This window comes from Triticum urartu, chromosome 6 (genome assembly GCF_003073215.2).
Source record: "Triticum urartu cultivar G1812 chromosome 6, Tu2.1, whole genome shotgun sequence".
NCBI lineage: Eukaryota > Viridiplantae > Streptophyta > Magnoliopsida > Poales > Poaceae > Triticum > Triticum urartu.
Window position 1 is genome coordinate 555,590,172 of NC_053027.1, and position 21,649 is coordinate 555,611,820.

The window sequence follows — 21,649 nt, forward strand, 5'->3', positions numbered from 1 at the left end:
CATTTAGCTTTCATCTTCAGAGGCTTTGCTCTGCTTTCTTTTCCTGCCGTGGCCAAGTCCATCACATATTGCCCATTCTTGTTTTTATCTCCAACGTGTCTTGTTCGGCCCTGGATAAAACGTGAAGGTTTTCACTTTGATTTGAAGGGAAAAAACGTGCAGGGTTAGGTGAATCCTTTGGCTTGTCTGAAATGAACACACGTTTTTCTTTTGACCGGAAATTAACACACGTTGGTTTCCTGGCGTTTGCGGGTACGTTGCCTACCGAAACACTGTCGAAGTCTCCAAAATAATCACGTATACATGGAGCCCATTTTTCCCTTTACAAAACGTGACCGATATCTAGCAACTTAAGAAAATTTGAATTATTTTCCGTACATTATAGGAGTATATATAATACTACGTGGATGTAGACGTTCCCTATAAAAACGAGGGCAAGGAAAGCATCTGCGAGTGTTCCAGTGAGAGCGGTGTTTCTAGCCAAGGAGGGCGGGTGTTTTCCTAAGGATTCTGGCCTTCTTGCTTCTAAACAAGGGGACGCCCTAAACACCATGGCCTCCTCTTCTCCCGCCGTCACAACGCTTAGGCGAAATGGCGCAGACATACTCGTGGAGGCCCTCGAGCGCTGTGGAGTTCGCGACGTGTTCGCGTACCCGGGCGGTGCGTGCATGGAGATCCACCAGGAGCTCACGCGCTCGCCCACCATCCGCACCCACCTGCTCCGCCATGAGCAGGGCGAGGCCTTCGCCGCGTCAGGCTACGCGCGCGCTTCCGGCCGGCCCGGCGTCTGCATCGCCACCTCCGGCCCCGGTGCCACCAACCTCGTCACCGCGCTCGCCGACGCGCACCTCGACTCCGTGCCACTCGTCGCCATCACCGGCCAGGTCCCGCGGTGCATGATCGGGACGGGCGCCTTTCAGGAAACGCCGGTCGTGGAAGTCACTCGCCCCGTCACCAAGCACAACTACCTGGTTCTCGATGTGGACGACATCCCCCGCATTATCAAAGCGGCCTTCTTCCTCGCGTCGTCCGGTCGTCCAGGGCCTGTTCTGGTGGACATCCCCAAGGACATCCAGCAGCACATGGCTGTGCCGTCCTGGGACACGCCCATGCAGCTAACCAGCAGGTACATTGCGCGCCTGCCCGAGCAGCCGGCTACTGACCTGCTCGAGCAAGTCATCCACCTTGCGGCCGAGGCCAGGAGACCCGTTCTCTACGTTGGTGGCGGATGCTCTGCGTCTGGTGATGAGCTGCGCCGCTTTGTTGAGCTCACCGGCATCCCGGTGGCAACTACTCTGATGGGTCTCGGTAACTTTCCTAGCGACCATCCGCTGTCACTCCGCATGCTTGGGATGCACGGGACAGTGTATGCCAATTACGCCGTGGATAAGGCTGACTTGTTGCTTGCATTTGGTGTGCGGTTCGACGATCGCGTGACCGGGAGGATTGAGGCTTTTGCGAGCAGGGCCAAGATTGTGCACATTGACATTGACCCCACGGAGATCGGGAAGAACAAGCAGCCACACGTCACAATTTGTGCAGATGTCAAGCTTGCTTTGCAGGGTATGAATGCTCTGCTAGAAGGGAGCATTGGGGAGAAGAATTTTTACTACCGTGATTGGTGCTTGAAGTTGGAGCAGAAAAAAATTGAGTTTCCCCTAGGTTATCAAACATTTGGTGAAGCCATTCCACCGCAATATGCTATCCAGGTGCTGGACGAGATGACAAATGGGGAGGCAATCGTTGCCACCGGCGTTGGGCAGCATCAGATGTGGGCAGCTCAGTATTACACCTATAGGAGGCCTAGACAATGGTTGTCGTCTGGTGGGCTTGGGGCAATGGGCTTTGGGTTGCCGGCAGCTGCTGGTGCCGCAGTGGCCAACCCAGGTGTCGCTGTGATCGACATTGATGGAGACGGTAGCTTCCTCATGAACATCCAAGAGTTGGCAATGATCCGAATTGAGAACCTCCAAGTGAAGGTCATGGTTCTTAACAACCAGCATCTGGGTATGGTGGTGCAGTGGGAGGACATGCTCTACAAGGCCAACCGAGCACACACCTTCCTAGGCAACCCGGAGAAGGAGAGTGAGATTTACCCAGACTTCGTCACAATTGCCAGAGGCTTCAGTATCCCTGCGGTCCGAGTGGCAAAGAAGAGCAAGGTTCGTGCCGCCATCAAGGAGATGCTCGAGACACCAGGCCCGTACTTGCTGGACGTCATCGTCCCACACCAGGAACATGTGCTACCCATGATACCAAGTGGCGGATCTTTCAAGGACACGATCCTGGATGAAGATGGTCGAACTCTCCATTAGTCTTTGATCTTTCTTGGCAAAGTGCATTTCCCATCCATTGGCTTAAATGATGATACTATGATATGCTACAGTTGTATGATTCAGACACTGGAAGTGCAACCATCACCATCGTAATGTTTGTCTTGTGTTCAATTGCGGTTCGGTAATCGGTTTGCTCAGTCTGTTTGTTATGGATAATCTTATTAGTTTTGTGTAGTTGTACCGATCAGAAGCCAGTAATAAGAGATTATGATATTGTGTTGTGCTATAGATAATTCAATAAAGGCTCGACCAGAATATTATGTTGCAAATGCCCGTATATCTCTTTATCTCAGCATTGCTTTTACAAATTCTTTTGAATTGATTTATGGTACTTCAAAGTGGTTGTGCTTTTATTTTGGACCTCTTTAAGATAAGCTTGTCAGAGAGGAGCTTGGTACTATGGGAGAAGAGTGGAGTGAAGTGGAATGTCGCTAGGGTTTCGTTTGGAGTGCGGACAGGGTCCAATTTATGAGGGAGTCCGGTTGGGCGGCTTTTTCTCATCCGGACAGCGTATGGGGCAGATATGGGCGGTCCGGTTGGAGATGCTCTAATGGTCCAGATATACACATAAGTGAACGTCGTGCGTCGAAGGAGCTTTCAGATGGTCCATAGACTATATGCGAGCATATTGCGGTGGTAGAGGTATTCAATTTTTGTTCGAAGCCTGATGGCCAGAAGTTTGAGAGATCTCTTGGTGTAATTTTTTTAATGTTTGGCATATTTTTCACTTCTGGTATATTTTATAGTTCTTTTAATACAGTACAATCATACATGCTTACATACATGCAAATACATCTTTCACTTTTGATACTTTTATAATACATTTGAATCCTTTTCATGAAAAAGGAAATATTGTTGGAGTGAGGCTTTTTGGCTCCCAGGCTCCAAGGAGCATGTGTTTTTCAAAAATTCAATAGTCAACTTTTTAAGTTTAAGAAAACTAGAAAAATACACACAGGTTTCTGCCCCGTTATAAATATATAAAACAACCATCAAACAGAGTACACGACCGTATGATACAAGATGGAGAAGTAGTCCACGTACAACGCCGATCTCAGAATAACCATATCACATAGGAACTACCCAACCGAATGAGAAAATAGGAGAAACTGAGGGTGTTGCCACGGAGCCTAGGTGTGTCATTAGATGTATACTTGATGTTAGATGTGTACCATGAGGTTATTATGTATGTACCACAAATATTCATAACAAACAGTGTGGCATGGAGCCTTGTTTATAATATTTTTTAAATAATATATGGACACAAGAATATTTGAATCTAACTTTATTATTACATACCTTTTCTTTTCTAAAAGAAATAACTTGCGCTAAATGGGTTGCGATAAATTTTCATATACACTACATTAAGAGCAACTTCAATGGAGCGACCCATTTCGTCCGCGGCCGTCCGTTTGGGTCGGTGCGGACAAAAAAGCCGGCCCAACGCGCCGACCCAAACGGAAGCGCGTCCGCTTTCGTCCGCCTGCCGACCCATTCTCAGCCTATTTTTGAGCCTGATTTGCGTCAGCGCGGACACAAGACGGACGCGCGCGCGCTCGCCCTCTTTCCTCACCGGGCCCGCTGGTCGGTGGCACATTGAATTCACACACTCGCCCGCCTGCTACGTCGCCGACGCCGCCGGCCATTTTTTCAGATTAAAATGGATACGTAGATAGTTCTAGCGTATACAGATAAAAGAAAAAGACCACTACTCGTTGCTTTCTGACTCCGACTCGGTAATGTCCTCCTCCGACGTTTGAAGGTAGGCGTCAGCAAGCTACTCGTCTTCAAAGTCCCAACCCGAAGTTTCTCGTAGCTTCAGTTTTAATTGAACCGCCTGCTTCCGCGAACGCTTGTCCTCCCGATAGGCGGCTCGCTCCCTCCTCCTCGCGTCCCTCTCCGATCTCAATTGCTTGTAGAACTGGCGCTCGTCGACGATGTCCTGCGGGTAGCCTCCGCGCCACGCCACCAAGGCTTCCACGTCCTTCCAAGGCCAAAACCAGCGCGCGCTAGGCCGCTTTCCCCCGCGCACGAACCTTTCCCGCGCGCTGGAGCGCCAAAACCAGGGCGACGGCACGATGTTAAACACGCGCGGTCATGAAAATGGGTCGGCCCGTTGGGCGCACTGCCGACCCAAAACTAAAAGAGGGCGGACGGCCGACCCAAACGAACAAAAAACGGACAAAAACGCCGTCTGTTTGGGTCGGCCCGTTGGAGTTGCTCTAAGAGTCGGGAGCTACATTAGACAACACGACTAAGTTGGCGTGGTGGCCAGCACGCGGTTCTCTTTGTCCGCATCATTTTTCATTCAATTCCCCTGAAAAGTAGGGCCCACTAGTCATATAGACATATAGTATTTAAATAATTCTGTTTCGTTGCTACAAGTGGGCCCCATATCATGCCAGTGTCATGTCAGCCATATACAGTGCCACGTCGACGTGCTTTACGTATACAGATGGAATTAGCACCGTATTTACACGTTCGTGCCAAGTTTTAGAACAGTTCGACGTATTTTTCAAGTTTAGACTCTAAAATGAACATTTGTGGCAATTTCAAGCATCTCTAAAACAAAAGTAGGATGTTCCAGATTGTGCATTTGATTTCTGATAGGCACTGTGATGATTTAAAATACTCTATCCATTCCATAATATAAGAGTTTTTTTGACATCAGTGTAGTGTCAAAAACACCGAAAATGCCGTTTGGTGGCCGAGCACCATGCAGGCCGTAATCTGGCTCGTCGGTATTCGTAGGGATTGGCCGCAGTCCCTTGTGACTCACGCGTATTTGACCTGACACCTTTTTGACACCACAACGTATTCTCCATTTTACGCAGTGTCATCCCATGTTAACGTACGGGTAACGACACTGCCCGACCAGGCTGTTCACAGGTTCCACCGTCTCACCCATCATGCACAGGCAGTGCGTCATGTACACTTCCGTGCCACAGGAGTATGCAAGTTCTGAGAACATGATCATCCTCCGTCATACACTAACTACTACCTTGGTTTTGGGATTAGCAGTACTAGTTCTTAAGGGAAAGCTTTTGCTGGAGGCACCTCAGATTTACCCATGATTGAGAATCCTTTATGACACTAAGCTCTTTAGTCTCTATCTCTACTACTATTAATCTCTACTACTATTAAAAGAGCAAACTAGAGTTATTTTACAACCACCCAAACAAGTGTACACAGAACAATCAGAACCCTCAGATCTAATCCATTTAGTCAAATCTTCTAACAGTATATAATGACCCGATGGTCTGCCAGCCAATTGAACGGCTGTGATTCAATGTTCTGCCGCGGCAGACCATAGTCGGGCACTCCCCCTGATGACCGATGTGATCCGTAATTTTAGGATCATCCTCAACCTCCCTCCCCTTGAATTCGCACAGATTTGCTCCATCCCTAACCTCCCCGGCGCCCTACCGCCTCCTCCCCTCATCACCGCCCCTCGCCAGCCGTCCGTCCTGCATGCAGACTCTCGCTGCCGACCCCGTCTGGTCTACCCGCAGACCCGCCGCTCCCTCTTCGCCGTCCTTCAGTTCTGCCCCTGCCGCCCCTCTCTCTTGCAGCGGAGCAGAAGCGGAAGCGCCGGGAGAAGATCAACCGACAATTCGTTGAGCTATCCACCGTCATCCCCGGCCTCAAGAAGGTTGGCTCCTCTTCTTGCACATACGTACATATGCAATAAAATAATTTTCTGAACTGATTGACCAAATATTTTTCTGAACTGATTGGCCAACTAAGTACGTCAAGCAGTAGCAGGAAAATCTCAAGGCACTCGAGGACGCAACCTCCAGAGCATCCAGTCCACGGTGCTCATCAGGAAGTTGTGCATAGCTGCGCCCTTAAGACGTCGGCGGCTGCTGCCCGTCATCGTCTGCAGCGGCCGTAGCTGGAATCACGACGCCAACGACCGGGAAAGTGCTGATGGAGGTAGAGCTCCCCTCTTATTGTTTCCCACATCCCCTTTCTTTCAAAATTCTGAACCCAAAGATATAGATCCACCGGCGTTGCGCTCGGTCATAAATATTACATCCTTGCACACCTGCATCAACAAGATTCTATAATATCTACCTGCATGCTTAGGCTAGCGCTTGTGTACGCCCATGTTGCCGTATGCTTCCAATCGGTTCAGAAGAAATCCATCTTATATGTGCATACCTGTCATAAAGCATAAAGCACTCTGGTGAATCACTTTGGGAGTTCATGGTTGTGCCAAAAATTGGTACCAGATCACAGGTTGTTCGTCCATGATTTTCAAAAAGCAAGTACAAGATCATGTTGTTACTGAAGTGGGAAGATAATTGATCTATAACCCAGTTGCGCGTCAAGCCTGCGTCAATGGTGTTTCCAACGATCAACTATCCCCCTCTTTTGCAGTATTGACAAAACCGGGCCAATGTTGCTACAGTTTCATCACCAAAAAAGAGAATCCAGTTTTGTTAAATTAATTTGTGTAATAATATGTTCACTACTGATACTGAACAAGGAGTAGACAGATTATAGTTTCTAAAGCTTCTCTGTCGGGATGCATAGGCGAGAAGGACAGTTGGAGTCACCGGCGTCGCTTATGGAGCTCCACACCATTGCCCAGTTGTACAATAGCATGTGCAATCTTCTCCATTCAAGACTAAGTGCAAATTGTGAACTCTTTGCCAAACAAGAAGATATGAGGATCAGGCATATAGGCCCCCATAAGGTAGCTATATAGTAATTCATGTGTAGTAGTGTGGATTATGGTCACATTTTGTCTAGGACTGCAGATAGCTATGTCAATAAAAATGGATATTCTGCATATTTTCCGAATTTTGAGTAAGGGCTTCATATATAAGGCATGCAGTAGTTTTGACTTGGGGCAATGATCAATTCTTCACATGCAGGAACGTGGAGAGATGAATCTGGTCGATTGTAGCCACAAGGTGAGTGGCTTGATCCTTAATTAATCCAGTTAAATTTCATGGATTATTGATTAGTTTTTTAGCAAGCAAATTTTTGTACATCTGATTGTAGGGATACTGCTGTAGTATTTGGGAGAAAGAGTACGTCTGCACGTGATGGTGATATGCCAAAGTTTTGTATTTCCTAGATAAATTTGCTACATGGGAAGATTCCTCAATGGCAACAATACACCATGATAGTGATAATGATATACATCCTATGCTGAACAAGAGCAAGACAGAAAAGAGTAAAAGATTGTCTCCGAAGTAATTACGGATTGCTTCCAGTGATTTTCAATTCCAAGTAATAAGGAATATAAGGTTACAATTCATCACCTGAAAAAACAGATCTTTGTAGTCATAGTAATGTCTTCTCCAATTGACCATACCCTTAAGCATTTGATGAAAGTGGATATATCATCAAGAGCCTTGCAAGCAAATTTATCTACAATAGGAAACACACGATGATGACATATCAGATATTCCAAATCACTATATGAAATGTTTAATGTTTACTTCCCCTTGTAACGTTAGCTTATCTAGCAAATTTCTGTTATTCTGTACATCTGATTGATAAGTTTCAAATAGTACAGGAACCAGATATCCTAGAGTAGGGATCAACACTAATTACACCTCTTGACACGCTCATTTGAAAGTCAAGTATATTTATGCAGCAATGCCTTATTACTCCTACAGAAGATACCATTACTGCTGCTCATAGGAAGAGATATTACACCATCAGTTGTGTTTAGCTAAATCTGCAGTTTTCATTACAATGCATGAATCTTATTTATCTTGCTTCAAATGAACAAACAAGAGAGGATGAAGTACCCATCTTCCAGTCATCTGGCAATCAACAGTCCAGTGCATATTGCAGACCTTCTTAGCAAGCATCATCGAGTGCCATTGTATCTTGAATAACACAATTGTACAGGGATCTTGAATAGCACATCAAACAGAGGCACGCCTAATTGAAATTACATTGGTACATTAGTACACGGTAAACTGCACAGTACGAATTAAAATTTAAGTGCAAAGGTAGGATAATCCAGAGTTGACACGAAGTACTGTCTAAGGACTAAGATCAAATCAGAATTAATCCTGACAGTCAATACAGCAATGAGAATTCATTTCACAATAACATAGCTCATACCAGTGGAGGCATCGAACTGTGACCATATATTTTTGCGCACCCACGCCTGCTCCTTGTCGTCTTGTTGCGGGCATCCGCGCTGGGTCGCCCGTGAGCATGCTGAGCTCGAGCGCATTCTTCGGCACTTCGGCGAGCAGATTCGAAGAAGGACGGGGAAGAGCAGGGGCGTGGAAGTCTCGCACCTCCGACGGAGCCTAGCGCTGGGATGCTCCCGTGCATGCCGAGCTCGGGGACCTCCTCGGCCACTTGAGCGGCCGGATTCGACGAAAAAGCGGGGAAGAGCAGGGGTTGCGAACCTCTTGGTGGCGGTGGGTACGAAGGGGAGGGGTGGCCCGAGGAGGCGGGGAGAGGGAGCTGGCGACGACCAAGGAAGAATGGGGAACGACGGGGAGAAATGTGAGGGCCGGTGGGATTTTTTTTTAGGTGAAGTGGTGGGGTTTTTTTTTTGAGCATAGGTGAAGCGGTGGATGGGTAGGTAGGTGACGGTGTGAGGGGCCTAACTGAGGGAACCGGCTCCTTGTCCATTGATATGGGCCAGAAATTATCAAAAGTCCGATCAATCCAGGCCAGCAGTTCATTCTTTTACCTGCTAATTAGCGATTGCGTTCTTGAATCGGAAACCAAGCTAGCTGCTAGGTAGGCAACGAATGAATCATATCCAAAATTAAAGTATTTGTAAAGGTGTAGTTAGATTTCAGTTGTCTTAGACTAAGTTGAGTGATATTAGCATGTTTATTTTTTTAAAAAGGTCACCTTTTTTTATTTGGATTTATGTTTTCTAAATTTTAATACATGAATATGTTTGTCATTTTTTCAATCAAGACTCAATAATTATTTTTATCTCTCTAAAAACAATCCAATATTTTATTATCCCTCTAAAAATACATGAAGATGGACGAGGATCTCCTCAATAAATATTACCTCTGTACGTTAATATAAGACATTTTTTCAGTTTAGTTTACAGAGGGCGTAGTAAATAATATTGTTTAGTTGTTGTTTAAAAAAAGTTATGTAACAAATTATAATAAAGTTATGTGATTGTGAATTTATTGTGAAGACATGTTTGTCGGTCGTGTATTACCCACGCACTCTCATTGTTGGGCATGAGACATATTTCGATGGCTCGGTAAAAAAATCACTAAAAATAATATTTAAAGTGGATATTTTATAAATTATGATACGTGCGTTGCACGTGCACGCTTACTAGTAATAAATTAATTGCAATTTTTCTTTTGATGATTACATTCAATTTTCATAATTAAGTCACTAACCATAGTAGATTTGGCCCAACTAGTACAAAATCGTTCAAAAACATACTAAAAACAGCAACAAATGTACAAATAAATCGTTTTTCTTGATTGAGAACTAATCATTAGACTGCCCCAAAGAATCATTCCATTCCAAACATAAAAACTTTTTTTTTGAGGAACCAAACATAAAAACTTAATTACCCATGGATTCAACAAGAAATGCCAAGTGTCTGTATTTAGTGCACCCATATTTATCATCAGGTACTCACATGCGTACATGTTCCAATGTGTTAAGACCTTTTCTTGGATGGGTTATTGGACAAGTCCTTAATCAACCAGATTGAACAAATATATGTTGCACCTTCTTATTTTTTACCATGCGATCACCTCAGTAAAAAAAAATCACAATTTTACAATTGATGAAAAGTTATGGAAACAATTTTGTAGTACCAAAAAAACACTTCTAATTTTAAGTACTCTAAGTAAGTATCAAAGTTCCGTTCAAACGAATCATGCTGCCGCCTCCCAACCCAACCCGCAGCCTCGGTGCCCCTCATCTTCCCCGTTTGGTGGCCTCATTGGCGGCAAGAGGAGTGGGGGCCCGTCCGTCTCGTTTTATTTTTCTTAGGTTTTTGCTTCTCCGGCATCATTGACGAGGTGGTGGTGATGATGGCGTGTTAGAATAAGGTCACTCTGGTCTCTCCCTACCTTGACGATACTCGATCCGGCACAACGAAGGGCCTGTGAGAGTTTTTGTCCACAGATCTCTTGGTTTCCTTCGTATCTTGATATTTTGCAAGTGTAAAGGTTGATGCTCCAGTGATTAATAGATCTCATCTCAAAGGACAAGTCGCTATTGCCGTCTTTAAAGGCCGGTATGGTGAGGGCATTTGCAGGTGTTAGTTTTCTTTGTTGTTGGTTGAGTGCAATTTTTAAATTTCAGCGGCGGCATACAATCAGAGGAAGGATACTATTATGTATTTAATGTAATTTATTTTTTGTGGTCGTTCTACATCCAGTTGTTTATCCATTGTACCGATCTTTGTTTTCCTCGATGTTAATCAGAACTAATACGCCCTTTGAGTGTCTGTATTCAGAAAAAAATAACGCTTCTAATTCTCATATCCAAATTTGAAACATAGTTGTAGAAACAATAATCAGAAACATTTACATGGCCAACAAAATGGTCCGAATCCACAGCCCGGCTCTCATCACCAAAATACCAGCTTGTGATTGTATTGCTTTGTTTCAACATAAACTTTAAAATTTTAGAATGCAACTTTAACCTTTCATCTGCACAAAACTTCAAGAATATTCAACCCCAAAAATGAGATTTATTGAGAATAGGTGCACTGGATACTTTCCCCTCGGGGAGTAGATATATCGGCAGTGTCTCTAACAAAACGATAATCATTTTCTCTAAATTGTTTTTGAATATGGGGTGAATTTTTTAAAAATATGTAGGAACATGTTTTAAATACACGATGAACATTTTTTATAAAACGAGACATGATCCAAATACGTAATGAACATATTTTCAAATATGCGATGAACTTTTTCGCATACGCGACAAATATTATTCCAATATGCGGTGAACATATTTTAGATACATGCTTTCATTTTCAAAATTGGTGAATACTTTTAAAATACGTGATGAACATTTTCTAAATATGTGATGAACAGTTGTCATATATTTCTGAATATGTGGTGGACTTGTTTTGAATACGGGGTGATTATTTTAAATGCACGCATGCTGCACATTTTTCAAATACACGATCAAGATTGTTTGTAATATGAGTCCGAACAATTTAGCAGTGCCTTCAAAATGTTTTTCACTATTTTATTTTTTTATAAATGAATGAAATATAACAACCAAACATAACTTTTACAGAATACGTGCAGCTAGAGAAAGAAAAAAAGAGAAGAGAAAAAGGAATAACGACCAGCCTTGCATGTGAGGACGTGCGCTGTGAGCGACTACAGGTGAGGAATAGCAGCACCAAAATTCAAACTCAGCCAGCGAGGCACATCATGTTCTTGCATCATCGCCCAGAACGGAGGTTGACATACAAATACAGAAGACGAGAGAATGGCACCCCTGTATTAGCATCTCTATATAACTAAGAAGTAAGAAGGAATGGATTCCAATCCTTCATTGTCCGCACGGGATAGCGGCCGCCAAGCAGCTCGGCCTTCCAAACCGCTTCACTCCAAAAATACTCTTATATTATGGGATGAAAAAAGTAGTTGTGAAGGTTGGTATTTTCCATTTTACGAAAGCTAGTTCCTAGTACTCAGACACCCAACACAGCTCGTGCCCAGCCTAGATACTTGGTGAGCTGTCTGTGGCTGCCCGAGAGCATTTCCAGCCGCACCCCTAACAAGACCCTCCAGTCGACTTTTCGGTCACTGACGCCAAAAAATTGGCCCAGTCGCGTCCCTAAGGGCCCAATTTTCATCGGCTTGGACCGAAATTGGCGCCGATGGACCCAATTCGAACCCGGCGCGCTGGGGGCGCTCGGGGGCGCCGGGCGAATCGTTTTTGGCGTGAAAGAGCCGCGAGCCCTCCTTACCAGCGACTCGTCTCGTTTCTCGCCGCTTCGTCGTCCTCATCGCCTCATTTCCCGCGGCGAATCAATGCCAAAGCTGTCGCGCGCTGCCGCGCCGGTCAGCCTCCGCCATTGATGCCTCACGGGCAGCGCAGTGAAGGCGTGACGACACACGTCCCCGCGCATGCCACGCGTAGACGAGGCCGCCACGCGTGCTCGCGCCGCCTCCGCCTATATAAACCGACCACAACGCGCCGGTGGCACGCACAGAGTCCCCACTCCCGACGCGCCCTATATCCCTTCCTCCCTCTCCCCTCGCCGTCCCAGTTCGTAGAAATGGCCGAACAATTCCCAGGCGATGGCGCGGCGGCGAACGGCTTCGGCCGCCGCCACCTTCACGAAAACGAAGCCCGGCTCCTCTACGAGGCCGAGTACCTGGTCCCGCCGGACATGCGGGTGCCCGGGGCGTGGAGAATCAGCGCCGGCGGGGTCCCGGTGCCACCACCGCCCACCGGGGCGGCGCGTCGTGAGGAGATCACGCATATTCGCGCCCCTCTGCCGCGGGCGACGAGGGAGGGGCCGCGCTACGTCCCCGATAGCCCGCTTTGGGAGCCCTACTTCCGCCGCCGTCACGCCGAGTAGCTCGAGGCCACCAACGGCGTCGTGCCCTCTGGCAGGCTCAACTCCGAGGGGCGGCCCGATGGTGGGGCGTGCCCGGCCGCACGCTGGAGGCCGTCCTCGAGTACATCGAGGGCGGCAACACGCCGAGGCTGGAGTACCCCTCCCCGTCGTCCTTCTCTCGCCGCCGTGGGAGCTCGTGGACGCCTCGCGCATGGACCCCGGGGCGTCCTCCTCCTCGTCCGGTCGGTCAACCGGCTCTCCCTGCCTCCGCCCTGTCAAGCCGGAGCCCCAGGAGCCCCAGGACACGCCTGTCAGCCGGCGCACCTGCAGCTCCGGTATCCGCATCGCCGACTCCACCCCCGCTTCCGGGCGCCTCGTCCTCGTCGCGCCCAAGCCGGAGCCCAGTCTCCCCCGGAGTACGAGGAGATAGCCCGGCGCGGCTTCTCCGACGCGAACGCCCTGCGGTGAGCGCGCGACGACTACCTCCGGACGGAGATGACCCGGCAGACCCAGGCCCTAGAGGAGATCGCCGCCCGCAAGCGTGGGCGCGAGGACGAGCATGACGTCGTGATCCTCGACAGCGACGACGACGAGGACGCCGCCGGACCGTCCAACCCGCCGCGCCAACCGTGGGAGGGTTGCAGCAGGGACGGCGGCCACGACGGAGGCGGCGACGACAACGACGACGACGGTGACTACACGCGGTTCTACAGCCTCCTCGGCATGTAGAACTGCAAGGGCGGCGGCCGGCGAGGAGCGGCGAGGCAAGCGAGACGGCGGGCGAACCTAGTAGTGTGTTTTTTCTTTTTGTAAAATACTTTAAATATGCATGAACTCGCCGTGTTTGCGCCGTGTTTGGTTGAATTTGGTTTAAAGTCGCCGAAATATGCATGAACTCGCCGTATTTGCGCCGTTTAAAGAAATCCCGTGGACGCCACGACTGGGTGGCATTACGCCCCCAGCGCGCGTTTTGCGCCGGTACACCCTCAGGGAGCGATTTTTAACGCCTCCTGGGAGGCCAACGGCTAGAGATGCTCTGAGCCCTGAGGAACGGCAAAACAGAGCTCTGCTCCTTGATTAGAACTAATAATCTGCACGTGAATATCAACACAAAATTAGCAAGACCGTCTGATTTCTGAATACGAAAGAAATACTCTCTCCCGTTTGTAAATATAAGTCTTTTTAGAGATTTCAACATGGATTAAATACAGATGTATATAGACAAATTTTAGAATGAGATTCACCTATTTCGCTTCATATGTAATCTATATTGAAATCTTCTAAAAAGACTTATATTTAGGAAAAGAGGGAGTAGCAGATATTGTGACTTTGTGAGGACAGCGGCATTATTGTGGTCTTCGGTTCTAGCGTGGAGATGAGTGCTGGAGACATCTTGCATGCATGCCGAATGAATTGGTTCGCTGGGAGTGCCGAAATCTACTATATCTAAATAGGAGCCCCCACTATTTGAATTCTCTGCGCTCTCATGCATCCACGTCACCATAATTATTTTCGGCCATTTGATTCACTACGATGGCTCAGATCTGCAGCTCGAATTGATCCCGGTGCTTCACGCGGTCACGCCCCTCGGGTTGACTCCTCCTCCCTCGACCCCATGGAAGCGAAAGTGTGCAAAAGCGAACCGTCGTCCTCGAGTGGGAACGTCCGTGCAGAATGAATCCCTCGCCGTCTCTCATTCCCCATCCGTTTCTCCCCAACGATACAAAACCCCATGCGGGAACGGACGCAGCAGAATGCAGCTTCATCTAGGGTTTGCGGCCACCGTCAGGGGTAGAACCGGCGGCTACGGTGGCGATGGCGCGGCAAGATCGCAAGGTGATCGATGTAGAGGATGGGCGGAGCCGCAGTTCAGCCGCATCAACAAGCTCACCAACATCTTTGAGGGCAACCTGGAGCGCAGTTCAGCTTAGAGTACTCGTGATTCTCTACAGGTAAGTCACCTCTCTCCCCCCCTCCATCAGGCCATGCCTGGCCCGATCGGATCTGATCTAGGGTTTGCAGACGCCCCCCCCCCCCCCCCCCCCCCCCCCCCCCCCCCCCCTCACCCCCCCCCCCCCCCCCCCCCGCCCCCCCCTGTTTGTCTCTTTTTGCGGCGCAACATGATATACCAACAGCACCGCGAGCCCTTCATTTTCTTCCTTAAATTTGCCAAGCCAAAGGAGAGGCCACCCTTCGATTCTATCCTTTGGGCCACCTGCTTCTGTTTACATTTTTCCTACTGTATTTGATTACCAATTAGGAAAGCCTCCGCTGCTGCTATGCTATATGTATGGAGATTATCTGTATGCTATGATCAAAGTTTCAATTAGTTTTTCGCGGGACCTTAAAACATCGACGTTTCCTATCTGCAGGCTGCATTGAGTGGCAGCGATCTGAATGACTCCCAGCCCACGAAGGTCATGGTACGATGGTCAGATGACCTTAAAACATTGACGTTTCCTATCTGCAGGTTGCCAAGCATGACATGATTGAATGCCCGATGGTCATGGTACGATCCGGTAGGTCCGTGCCCTATCTCGACTCTACTATTATAATTTTTTTAGGTTGCTTTTCTGCATATGTTTTTCTTGATATATTATTGTTAGTGCATAATTTATAGATTTTTTATTATCTTGCGGCAAATACTCTATGTTTGATATGTAGATTACTGGAACGTCTAGGAACTGCTCGATATGACAGCTTACACAAGAAGGTATGCAATGAATTTTTGTAGGATAAACATTCTTGATGTTTTAAGCAGCAACAATGTCCAATACTGTGTTGTTGGACCAACTACGGTCTTGAGGTTTGTGCCAAGATAATATGATTTCCATTCTCTGTCAATTTGTTACTGATATTATCTCATGAAAATTCTTGCCTATTAGGCTTAATGCACAATTCTGTCATCTGTTACCCTGTTAAAGGAGAACGTAAACTTCTTGCAGAAGAATCATTTTTCCATGTGGGATGCCATCTTCTGAATACACTACTAAGCGAGTTGATCCTAAGTTTTCCCCTCCTAATTCTGTGGTTGTATCTCTTCTCTCCTATACCCATCTTTCAATTTTTATCCATTCCCTTATTGTTCCATCTTTATCTGACATTTTTATTTGGTAAGTTTCACTTTTAGAGAAAAAGCTTGAAGCAAGGGCGCATGTATACCTGAGCGTCTATGTTAGCCAAGATGTACATATAATCTTTTGAGCTAGCAAAAAAACTGCATATGCTTATTTGTTTTATAGAGTTCTATCTGATGATATATTGATATGTAGCCAAATTATGAATGTAGCTCGCCATGCTTGCCAGACATGAAAAACTACGGGATTTGTTGTTATATAATAATAATTTCAGTTACTAACAATTACCAGCTGTTAATTTGTGTTTCATCTGACATTTCATGCTAACATGCTTAGAAAAAGTAAAGATATCCCACACCAATGTCCCGCAGCAACGCGCGGGGCATCATCTAGTTAAAAGAAATAAACAGACCTTGTGTGATACTTAATTAGATGGCTTGCATGTGCATCTACTCTTGGAGACAAGCCTCATCAGTTTATCCGCAAAATCAAGCCTTTCAACTTGGCATTTCTGCTCCATTTCGTCCATGTGGGCACACATGCGAGCATTGCACTCCCTCAACAGCGTGCATACCGCCTCAGCGTCCTGATGAACACAAATTCCCAAGTGCAGCGACAGTTGATAAAATAAAATGTGGATCGACAAGTGCTGGTAATAAGCAAACAGCAGAGACAATGGAGAGGTGGGAGTGTGCTGATCTTACCATCTCTGGATATAGCCTGCGTACATGTTCCGCGAATTCTTCTGCAGAGCTTGGATACTGCTCTGGATCTGGAGTTTGCTCTTGATCACTGGAAATAAATGGGTGCTTCTCATTGTGGGCACGGGCTCTTGCGATGCGTCCAGCATTGCTGACAGTATATCCAACATCATCGCGGCGTAGACCCTGCTGGGGTAATTGTGATATCAGTAACACTCGGAGTGTTTTTGGAGCATCTTTTGGGGCAATCATGTCATAATTATAGTGACAAGATTATATATGCATTGGGGTATCATGTTAGTTTCAGATTAAATGCTCACACGGGCTAAGAAGAAAGACTTGTCCCCGGTGACACCTGTGGTCAGTATGCCAATCATCTTCCTCAGCGTGGCACAGTCAAACAGGGAAATTCTTGGAAAAGCATGTTGCCGAAGGGTGACGGCGCCTAGGTCCATGTTATCCAGGACAAAAATCTGCTATCCATGAAAAAAAAAGCAACCAGTGAAATGCTTAGTAGGCATTACATTACAGTAAGAACACAATTGCAATTTGTTGTAAATTAAAACAGAGGCCAGCTACCTGAAGGAAGAGATGGCAGCCTGCAAGGTGAATCGGGGAGTACCCTCTTTCCATGTCGGCCTTGAGCTTCTCGACGGCCGGCATGAGGTGCTGGAGGACATATTCGCACCAGTTGAACTCGGCGATGGTCGAAATGTCACACAGCGCTTGCCAGTAGTCAATGCTGGTGTAATCATACTTGGAGGAAGGGCACAGCACATGCCCAACCGTGAAAACCACATACGCGATCTTGAAGCAATCGATCTCGACCTGCGTCGCCGATGCCTCGCTCAGCTCTCTCAGTAGAATGGCCTCCACCGCCTTGAGGCTATGCGTGCCCTTGCCGCCGACCTCCGCCGCCGCGCGCCTGAATTCCTTGCAGGCCTCTGACAGACGGACTGGGTTTGGTTATATGGTCCTGGCCCCACACGGCAGTCCGAAGACGTTTCTGACGTCCTGAGGGGAGAAGTTGATGGAGGTCTCGTCGTCGATCCGGATGGACCGGTCGTCGACGTCGACCCTCTCCATCAGGAAGGCGCTGAACTTGAGGTTCAGCTTGGGCAGCGGCTTGAGGTGCAGCATGCCGCCGAGCCCGGTCTCCGTTGCCAGCCTCGTCTTGAAGCCGTCGAATCGGGCCACGGCGGCGCAGAACCTCTGCACGGATATCCTGGACGTGACCGCCGCGGGAGGGGATCGGGCGCCATTGCCTGCCGGCAAGAGCTCGAAATCGAGGCCGAGCCCGTCGCGAGGGACGGCGGGCGGCGTGGTGGTGCTGGACGGATCTTCTCGGGCGTCAGGCGAGACTATTAGATCCTCCAGCCAGAAATCGGCCGAATCCATCCTACTACGTTGGATTAGAATAAAGTGGCACTGGAATGCAATCGAACTAGGGTTTTGGGCACGGTGGCCGGCCGGCGGACAGCCCAAATACAGAGCAGACTTTAAGCGTGATGGACGCGGCGAACGTACCTTGCTTGATAACCAGGGGTGCGGCGGCGTTACCGACGGCCGGGTTGCTTCGCCGTCGTCCCTCGCCTCGATCGATTACGGCCGGCGGTGTGCTTGTGCTGCCTCTGCGCGGGGGGCGATGGATGGGTTGGTCAAATGCGGCGGCGGAGTGTGAGAACGGAGAAGAGTCAGAGGTGGCTAGTAATAACGGCTGAAGTGACTGAACAGCTAGAGTAAAAGTGTGGAAGCTGCGCGCACACGCTTGTTGCAAGCCCGTAGCCTTAGGTGGATAAAACAAACAGCAATCACTACCCACTACCGGAATAACCCTATATGCCTACGGCCTTATCTATGCCGACGGCTTTTTGTCGAGGCCGTCGGCATAACTCGAGCTACGCAGACGGCCTGGGAAAAGCCGTCGGCATAGAGAAGCCGTCGGCATACCTCCATCTATGGCTACGCAGCCGTAGGCATAGTTAGGCCGTCGGCATATATCGATCTATGCCTACGGTGGCCGTAGGCATAGTTAGGCTGTCGGCATAGATGTGGCCCTGGTGGCCCAGGGACAAACGGCGGGCTGACGCCGTCAAATCTATGCCGACGGCCCTGACGGCGGCCGTCAGCATAGATATTATCTATATTTTTTTACTAGGAGCTGCCACGTGGCAGATCTATGCCGACGGCAAAGCCGTAGGCATAGTTTTCCATCTATGCCTACGGCCTTGCCGTAGGCATAGCCCCGCCACGTGGCACCTCCTGGCAGCCCCTGGCCGAGAACTATGCCTACGGCATGGCCGTAGGCATAGATATTATTTGTTTTTATTCTAAATTATTTTTATTTTTAAGTTAAATTTTGTTTAATTTAAATCTAACTTATCTAAAACATACACAAATTATACATCGATTTAGGGTAGAATTTTCCATAGATTATGAATATCCAGTCCAGTTTTGTTTTTGAGTATGTTAGAAATGTGGCCTCCTGTACTTTTGCATATAGGTCCTTCTGCTTTATTAAAATCATAAGTAATTGATACTTGGATTGATTTTGACGAAATTCATATGGTTTTTTATCAGAATCTTGAAAGGATTATGTGCTATACTATGTTTCAAATTTGAACAAACTTAAATCATGTTTGCTTCATCAGACTGTTTCAAGGATTGTGGTGGCGGGTGCAAAGGCAACTGGCTCAGGAGTGTGACCCTTCATGGACGCCGATGCCGTTGTCACTTGGAGGGAGGAAACGGCCATGTCGGGTTGACACGAAGGGAATCTTATGGTGGGTTTGTCCCAGACCTTGTTCTCAAGTGTTCCTATGGGCCGACCTATCACAACCAGGTGAAAACGTCCATTGGTCAAAGCTCGTCCGGTGAAAGTCAAAGGCGTAGATTTCCGGGTCAACTTGTCCAGGGTTCGGCTGACCGGGGGCCTTGGTGGGGGACAATGCCACCAGAGCATCGCGACGAGTCCTCATACATGTCGAAAAGATGTGTGCCATGTCTAAAGAGGCAATACGCGGCTCCGGTGTGAGGTTTGCCCTCATGAACGGCGATGCAATCGAAGTCTGCAGTTTTGGCGTTGCATGAATATTCCTGAACACTTGAAGCTCGAAGTAATCCTTCTGCGGTTTTGGCGTTGCATAAATATTCCTGAACACTTGAAGCGTAATCAATTCATGAGATTTTTACACAGTGAGACACATATGATATAATATGTGTGGCAATTTCTTATATTTTTGTAAGATGCAGGAGTATGTGAAAAAATCCCCCACCATGGATTGTTCTTCGCATGTCTACGAGTGTGGTCGGGGGCCTTTGGGGGCTAGCTATGCCATCAAATCTTGCGCCAGGTCCTCTTACATGTCTGGAAGTGTGCTGTCAGGTGCAAACAAACGACACGCGGCTCCGGAATGTGACCCCCTTCACGGAAGGCGCTTTGCTGTAGGCATAGCCCTGCCACCAGGAGTACCAGGGGTTGCCACGTGGCAGAGGTATGCCGACGGCATTGCCGTCGGCATAGCTCTGCGACGTGGCGTTGCGTGATTCGTCGGCGCTTTTGACGGCGCCGTCCGTTGCCGTCAGACGAAAAACACTGCCGACGGCTATACTATGCCGACGGCTGACGTCAGGCCGTCGGCATAGGCCCCTATGCCGACGGCTATACTATGCCGACGGTCTGACAAGACTACGCTGACGATATCTACGCCGACGGGCCTATGCCGACGGCAATCGTAGGCATAGATCTATGCCGACGGCTTAGGGGCCTATGCCGACGGCCCGTGGCCGTAGGCATAGAGCGCGAGTCCGGTAGTGAATATCAGAAATTGTGAATGGATCTGGAGCTCCATGGAACCTGAAATTTCAAAATTTCAAAGAAAAAGTCAAACTTTTAGGTTTCAAAAAATTGTGAAAAACAAATACACACATACCTATAGATGTATACCACTTGTCTATAAAGTCTCGTGGCGAATACATTTATGTGCGAGCTGCAAAAAATAACAAAACCATGTATTTCTAGCACATGTAGTACTATTCACTATAATAGGACGTGATTTTTTTATAAACTTACATCAAAATGTATTTCATAATGAAATTTTACACACGTCTAGTATACATCTATAAGTACTTGTGTATTTTTTCAGTTTTTTTTAACTTAAAAAGTTGATTTTTTTTTGAACTTTTGAAAATCTCAAGCTCCATGGGGCCCTAGAACCAAAAGGCCTCACTCCAACAATATTTTCTTTCTTTCGTGTAAAGGACAAGAATATATTATAAAAATGTATCAAAAGTAAAAATTGTATGTGCGTGTATGTGAGCATATGCAATTTTACTGTGTTAAAATAATATAAAAGTATACCAGAAGCGAATAACAGATCAAACAAAATATAAATTACACCGAGGTCTCTCGAACTTCTGGTTATGAGGCTTCGAACAAAATCAAATACCTCTATCTCCACAACATGCTTGCATATAGTCCATGTACCTCCTTCCTAGATGTAGATGCAATATCTATCATGTTTTGTCTCTAGATTGGCAACAAACATGTTCTCACCCACTGAGCTAAAAACAAGCCCATTGGATTGCCCTTGTGTTGACATGCATCACTCTTCAATACATAACTTTTTGAATCATCACACAACTTGGAACCCTCCCCTTCTATGTCATCCACGACCAATTTTGGCTCCCCCTCTCGGTCAGATTCATTATTACTACCTTATCTACCCTCTCTTTCTTCTTTCCTGGATTACAGGAACTCATCATCTTCACCTATCTCTCCAAACCCTAAACCTTCTTTCCATTCAACGCTCCAATGGTGGGAAAGATCTCTAGACCCCCTGCCCCCGGTTCACCACGCAAGTGGCAAATCAAACACGATTGAAGGATGAGAGCAACGATGGAATACATGGGCAAGAAAAAAAACGCATCATGGGAGATTAGAAATCGCTCCATGCACTCTCTTTGTCACTTGAAACCCTAACAACGGTTCCAGGCCAACTCCACCAATATATTTTCCCAATG

General features: G+C 47.3%; 1 protein-coding gene and 1 long non-coding RNA gene across 2 annotated transcripts; both read left to right on the top strand.

The window, feature by feature from the left end:
- Positions 1-501: 501 nt before the first annotated feature.
- Positions 502-2,514, top strand: LOC125512946 (acetolactate synthase 1, chloroplastic-like). The gene has a single exon (XM_048678004.1). The coding sequence runs from the start codon at positions 552-554 to the stop codon at positions 2,313-2,315; it is 1,764 nt and encodes a 587-aa protein (XP_048533961.1). The 5' UTR covers positions 502-551; the 3' UTR covers positions 2,316-2,514.
- A 3,088-nt stretch (positions 2,515-5,602) lies between these two features.
- LOC125512947 lies at positions 5,603-7,832 on the top strand. The gene is made up of 5 exons (XR_007285616.1): positions 5,603-5,988; positions 6,084-6,272; positions 6,876-7,038; positions 7,220-7,258; positions 7,350-7,832. It is a non-coding gene; the product is annotated as an uncharacterized LOC125512947 (long non-coding RNA).
- Positions 7,833-21,649: the final 13,817 nt, after the last annotated feature.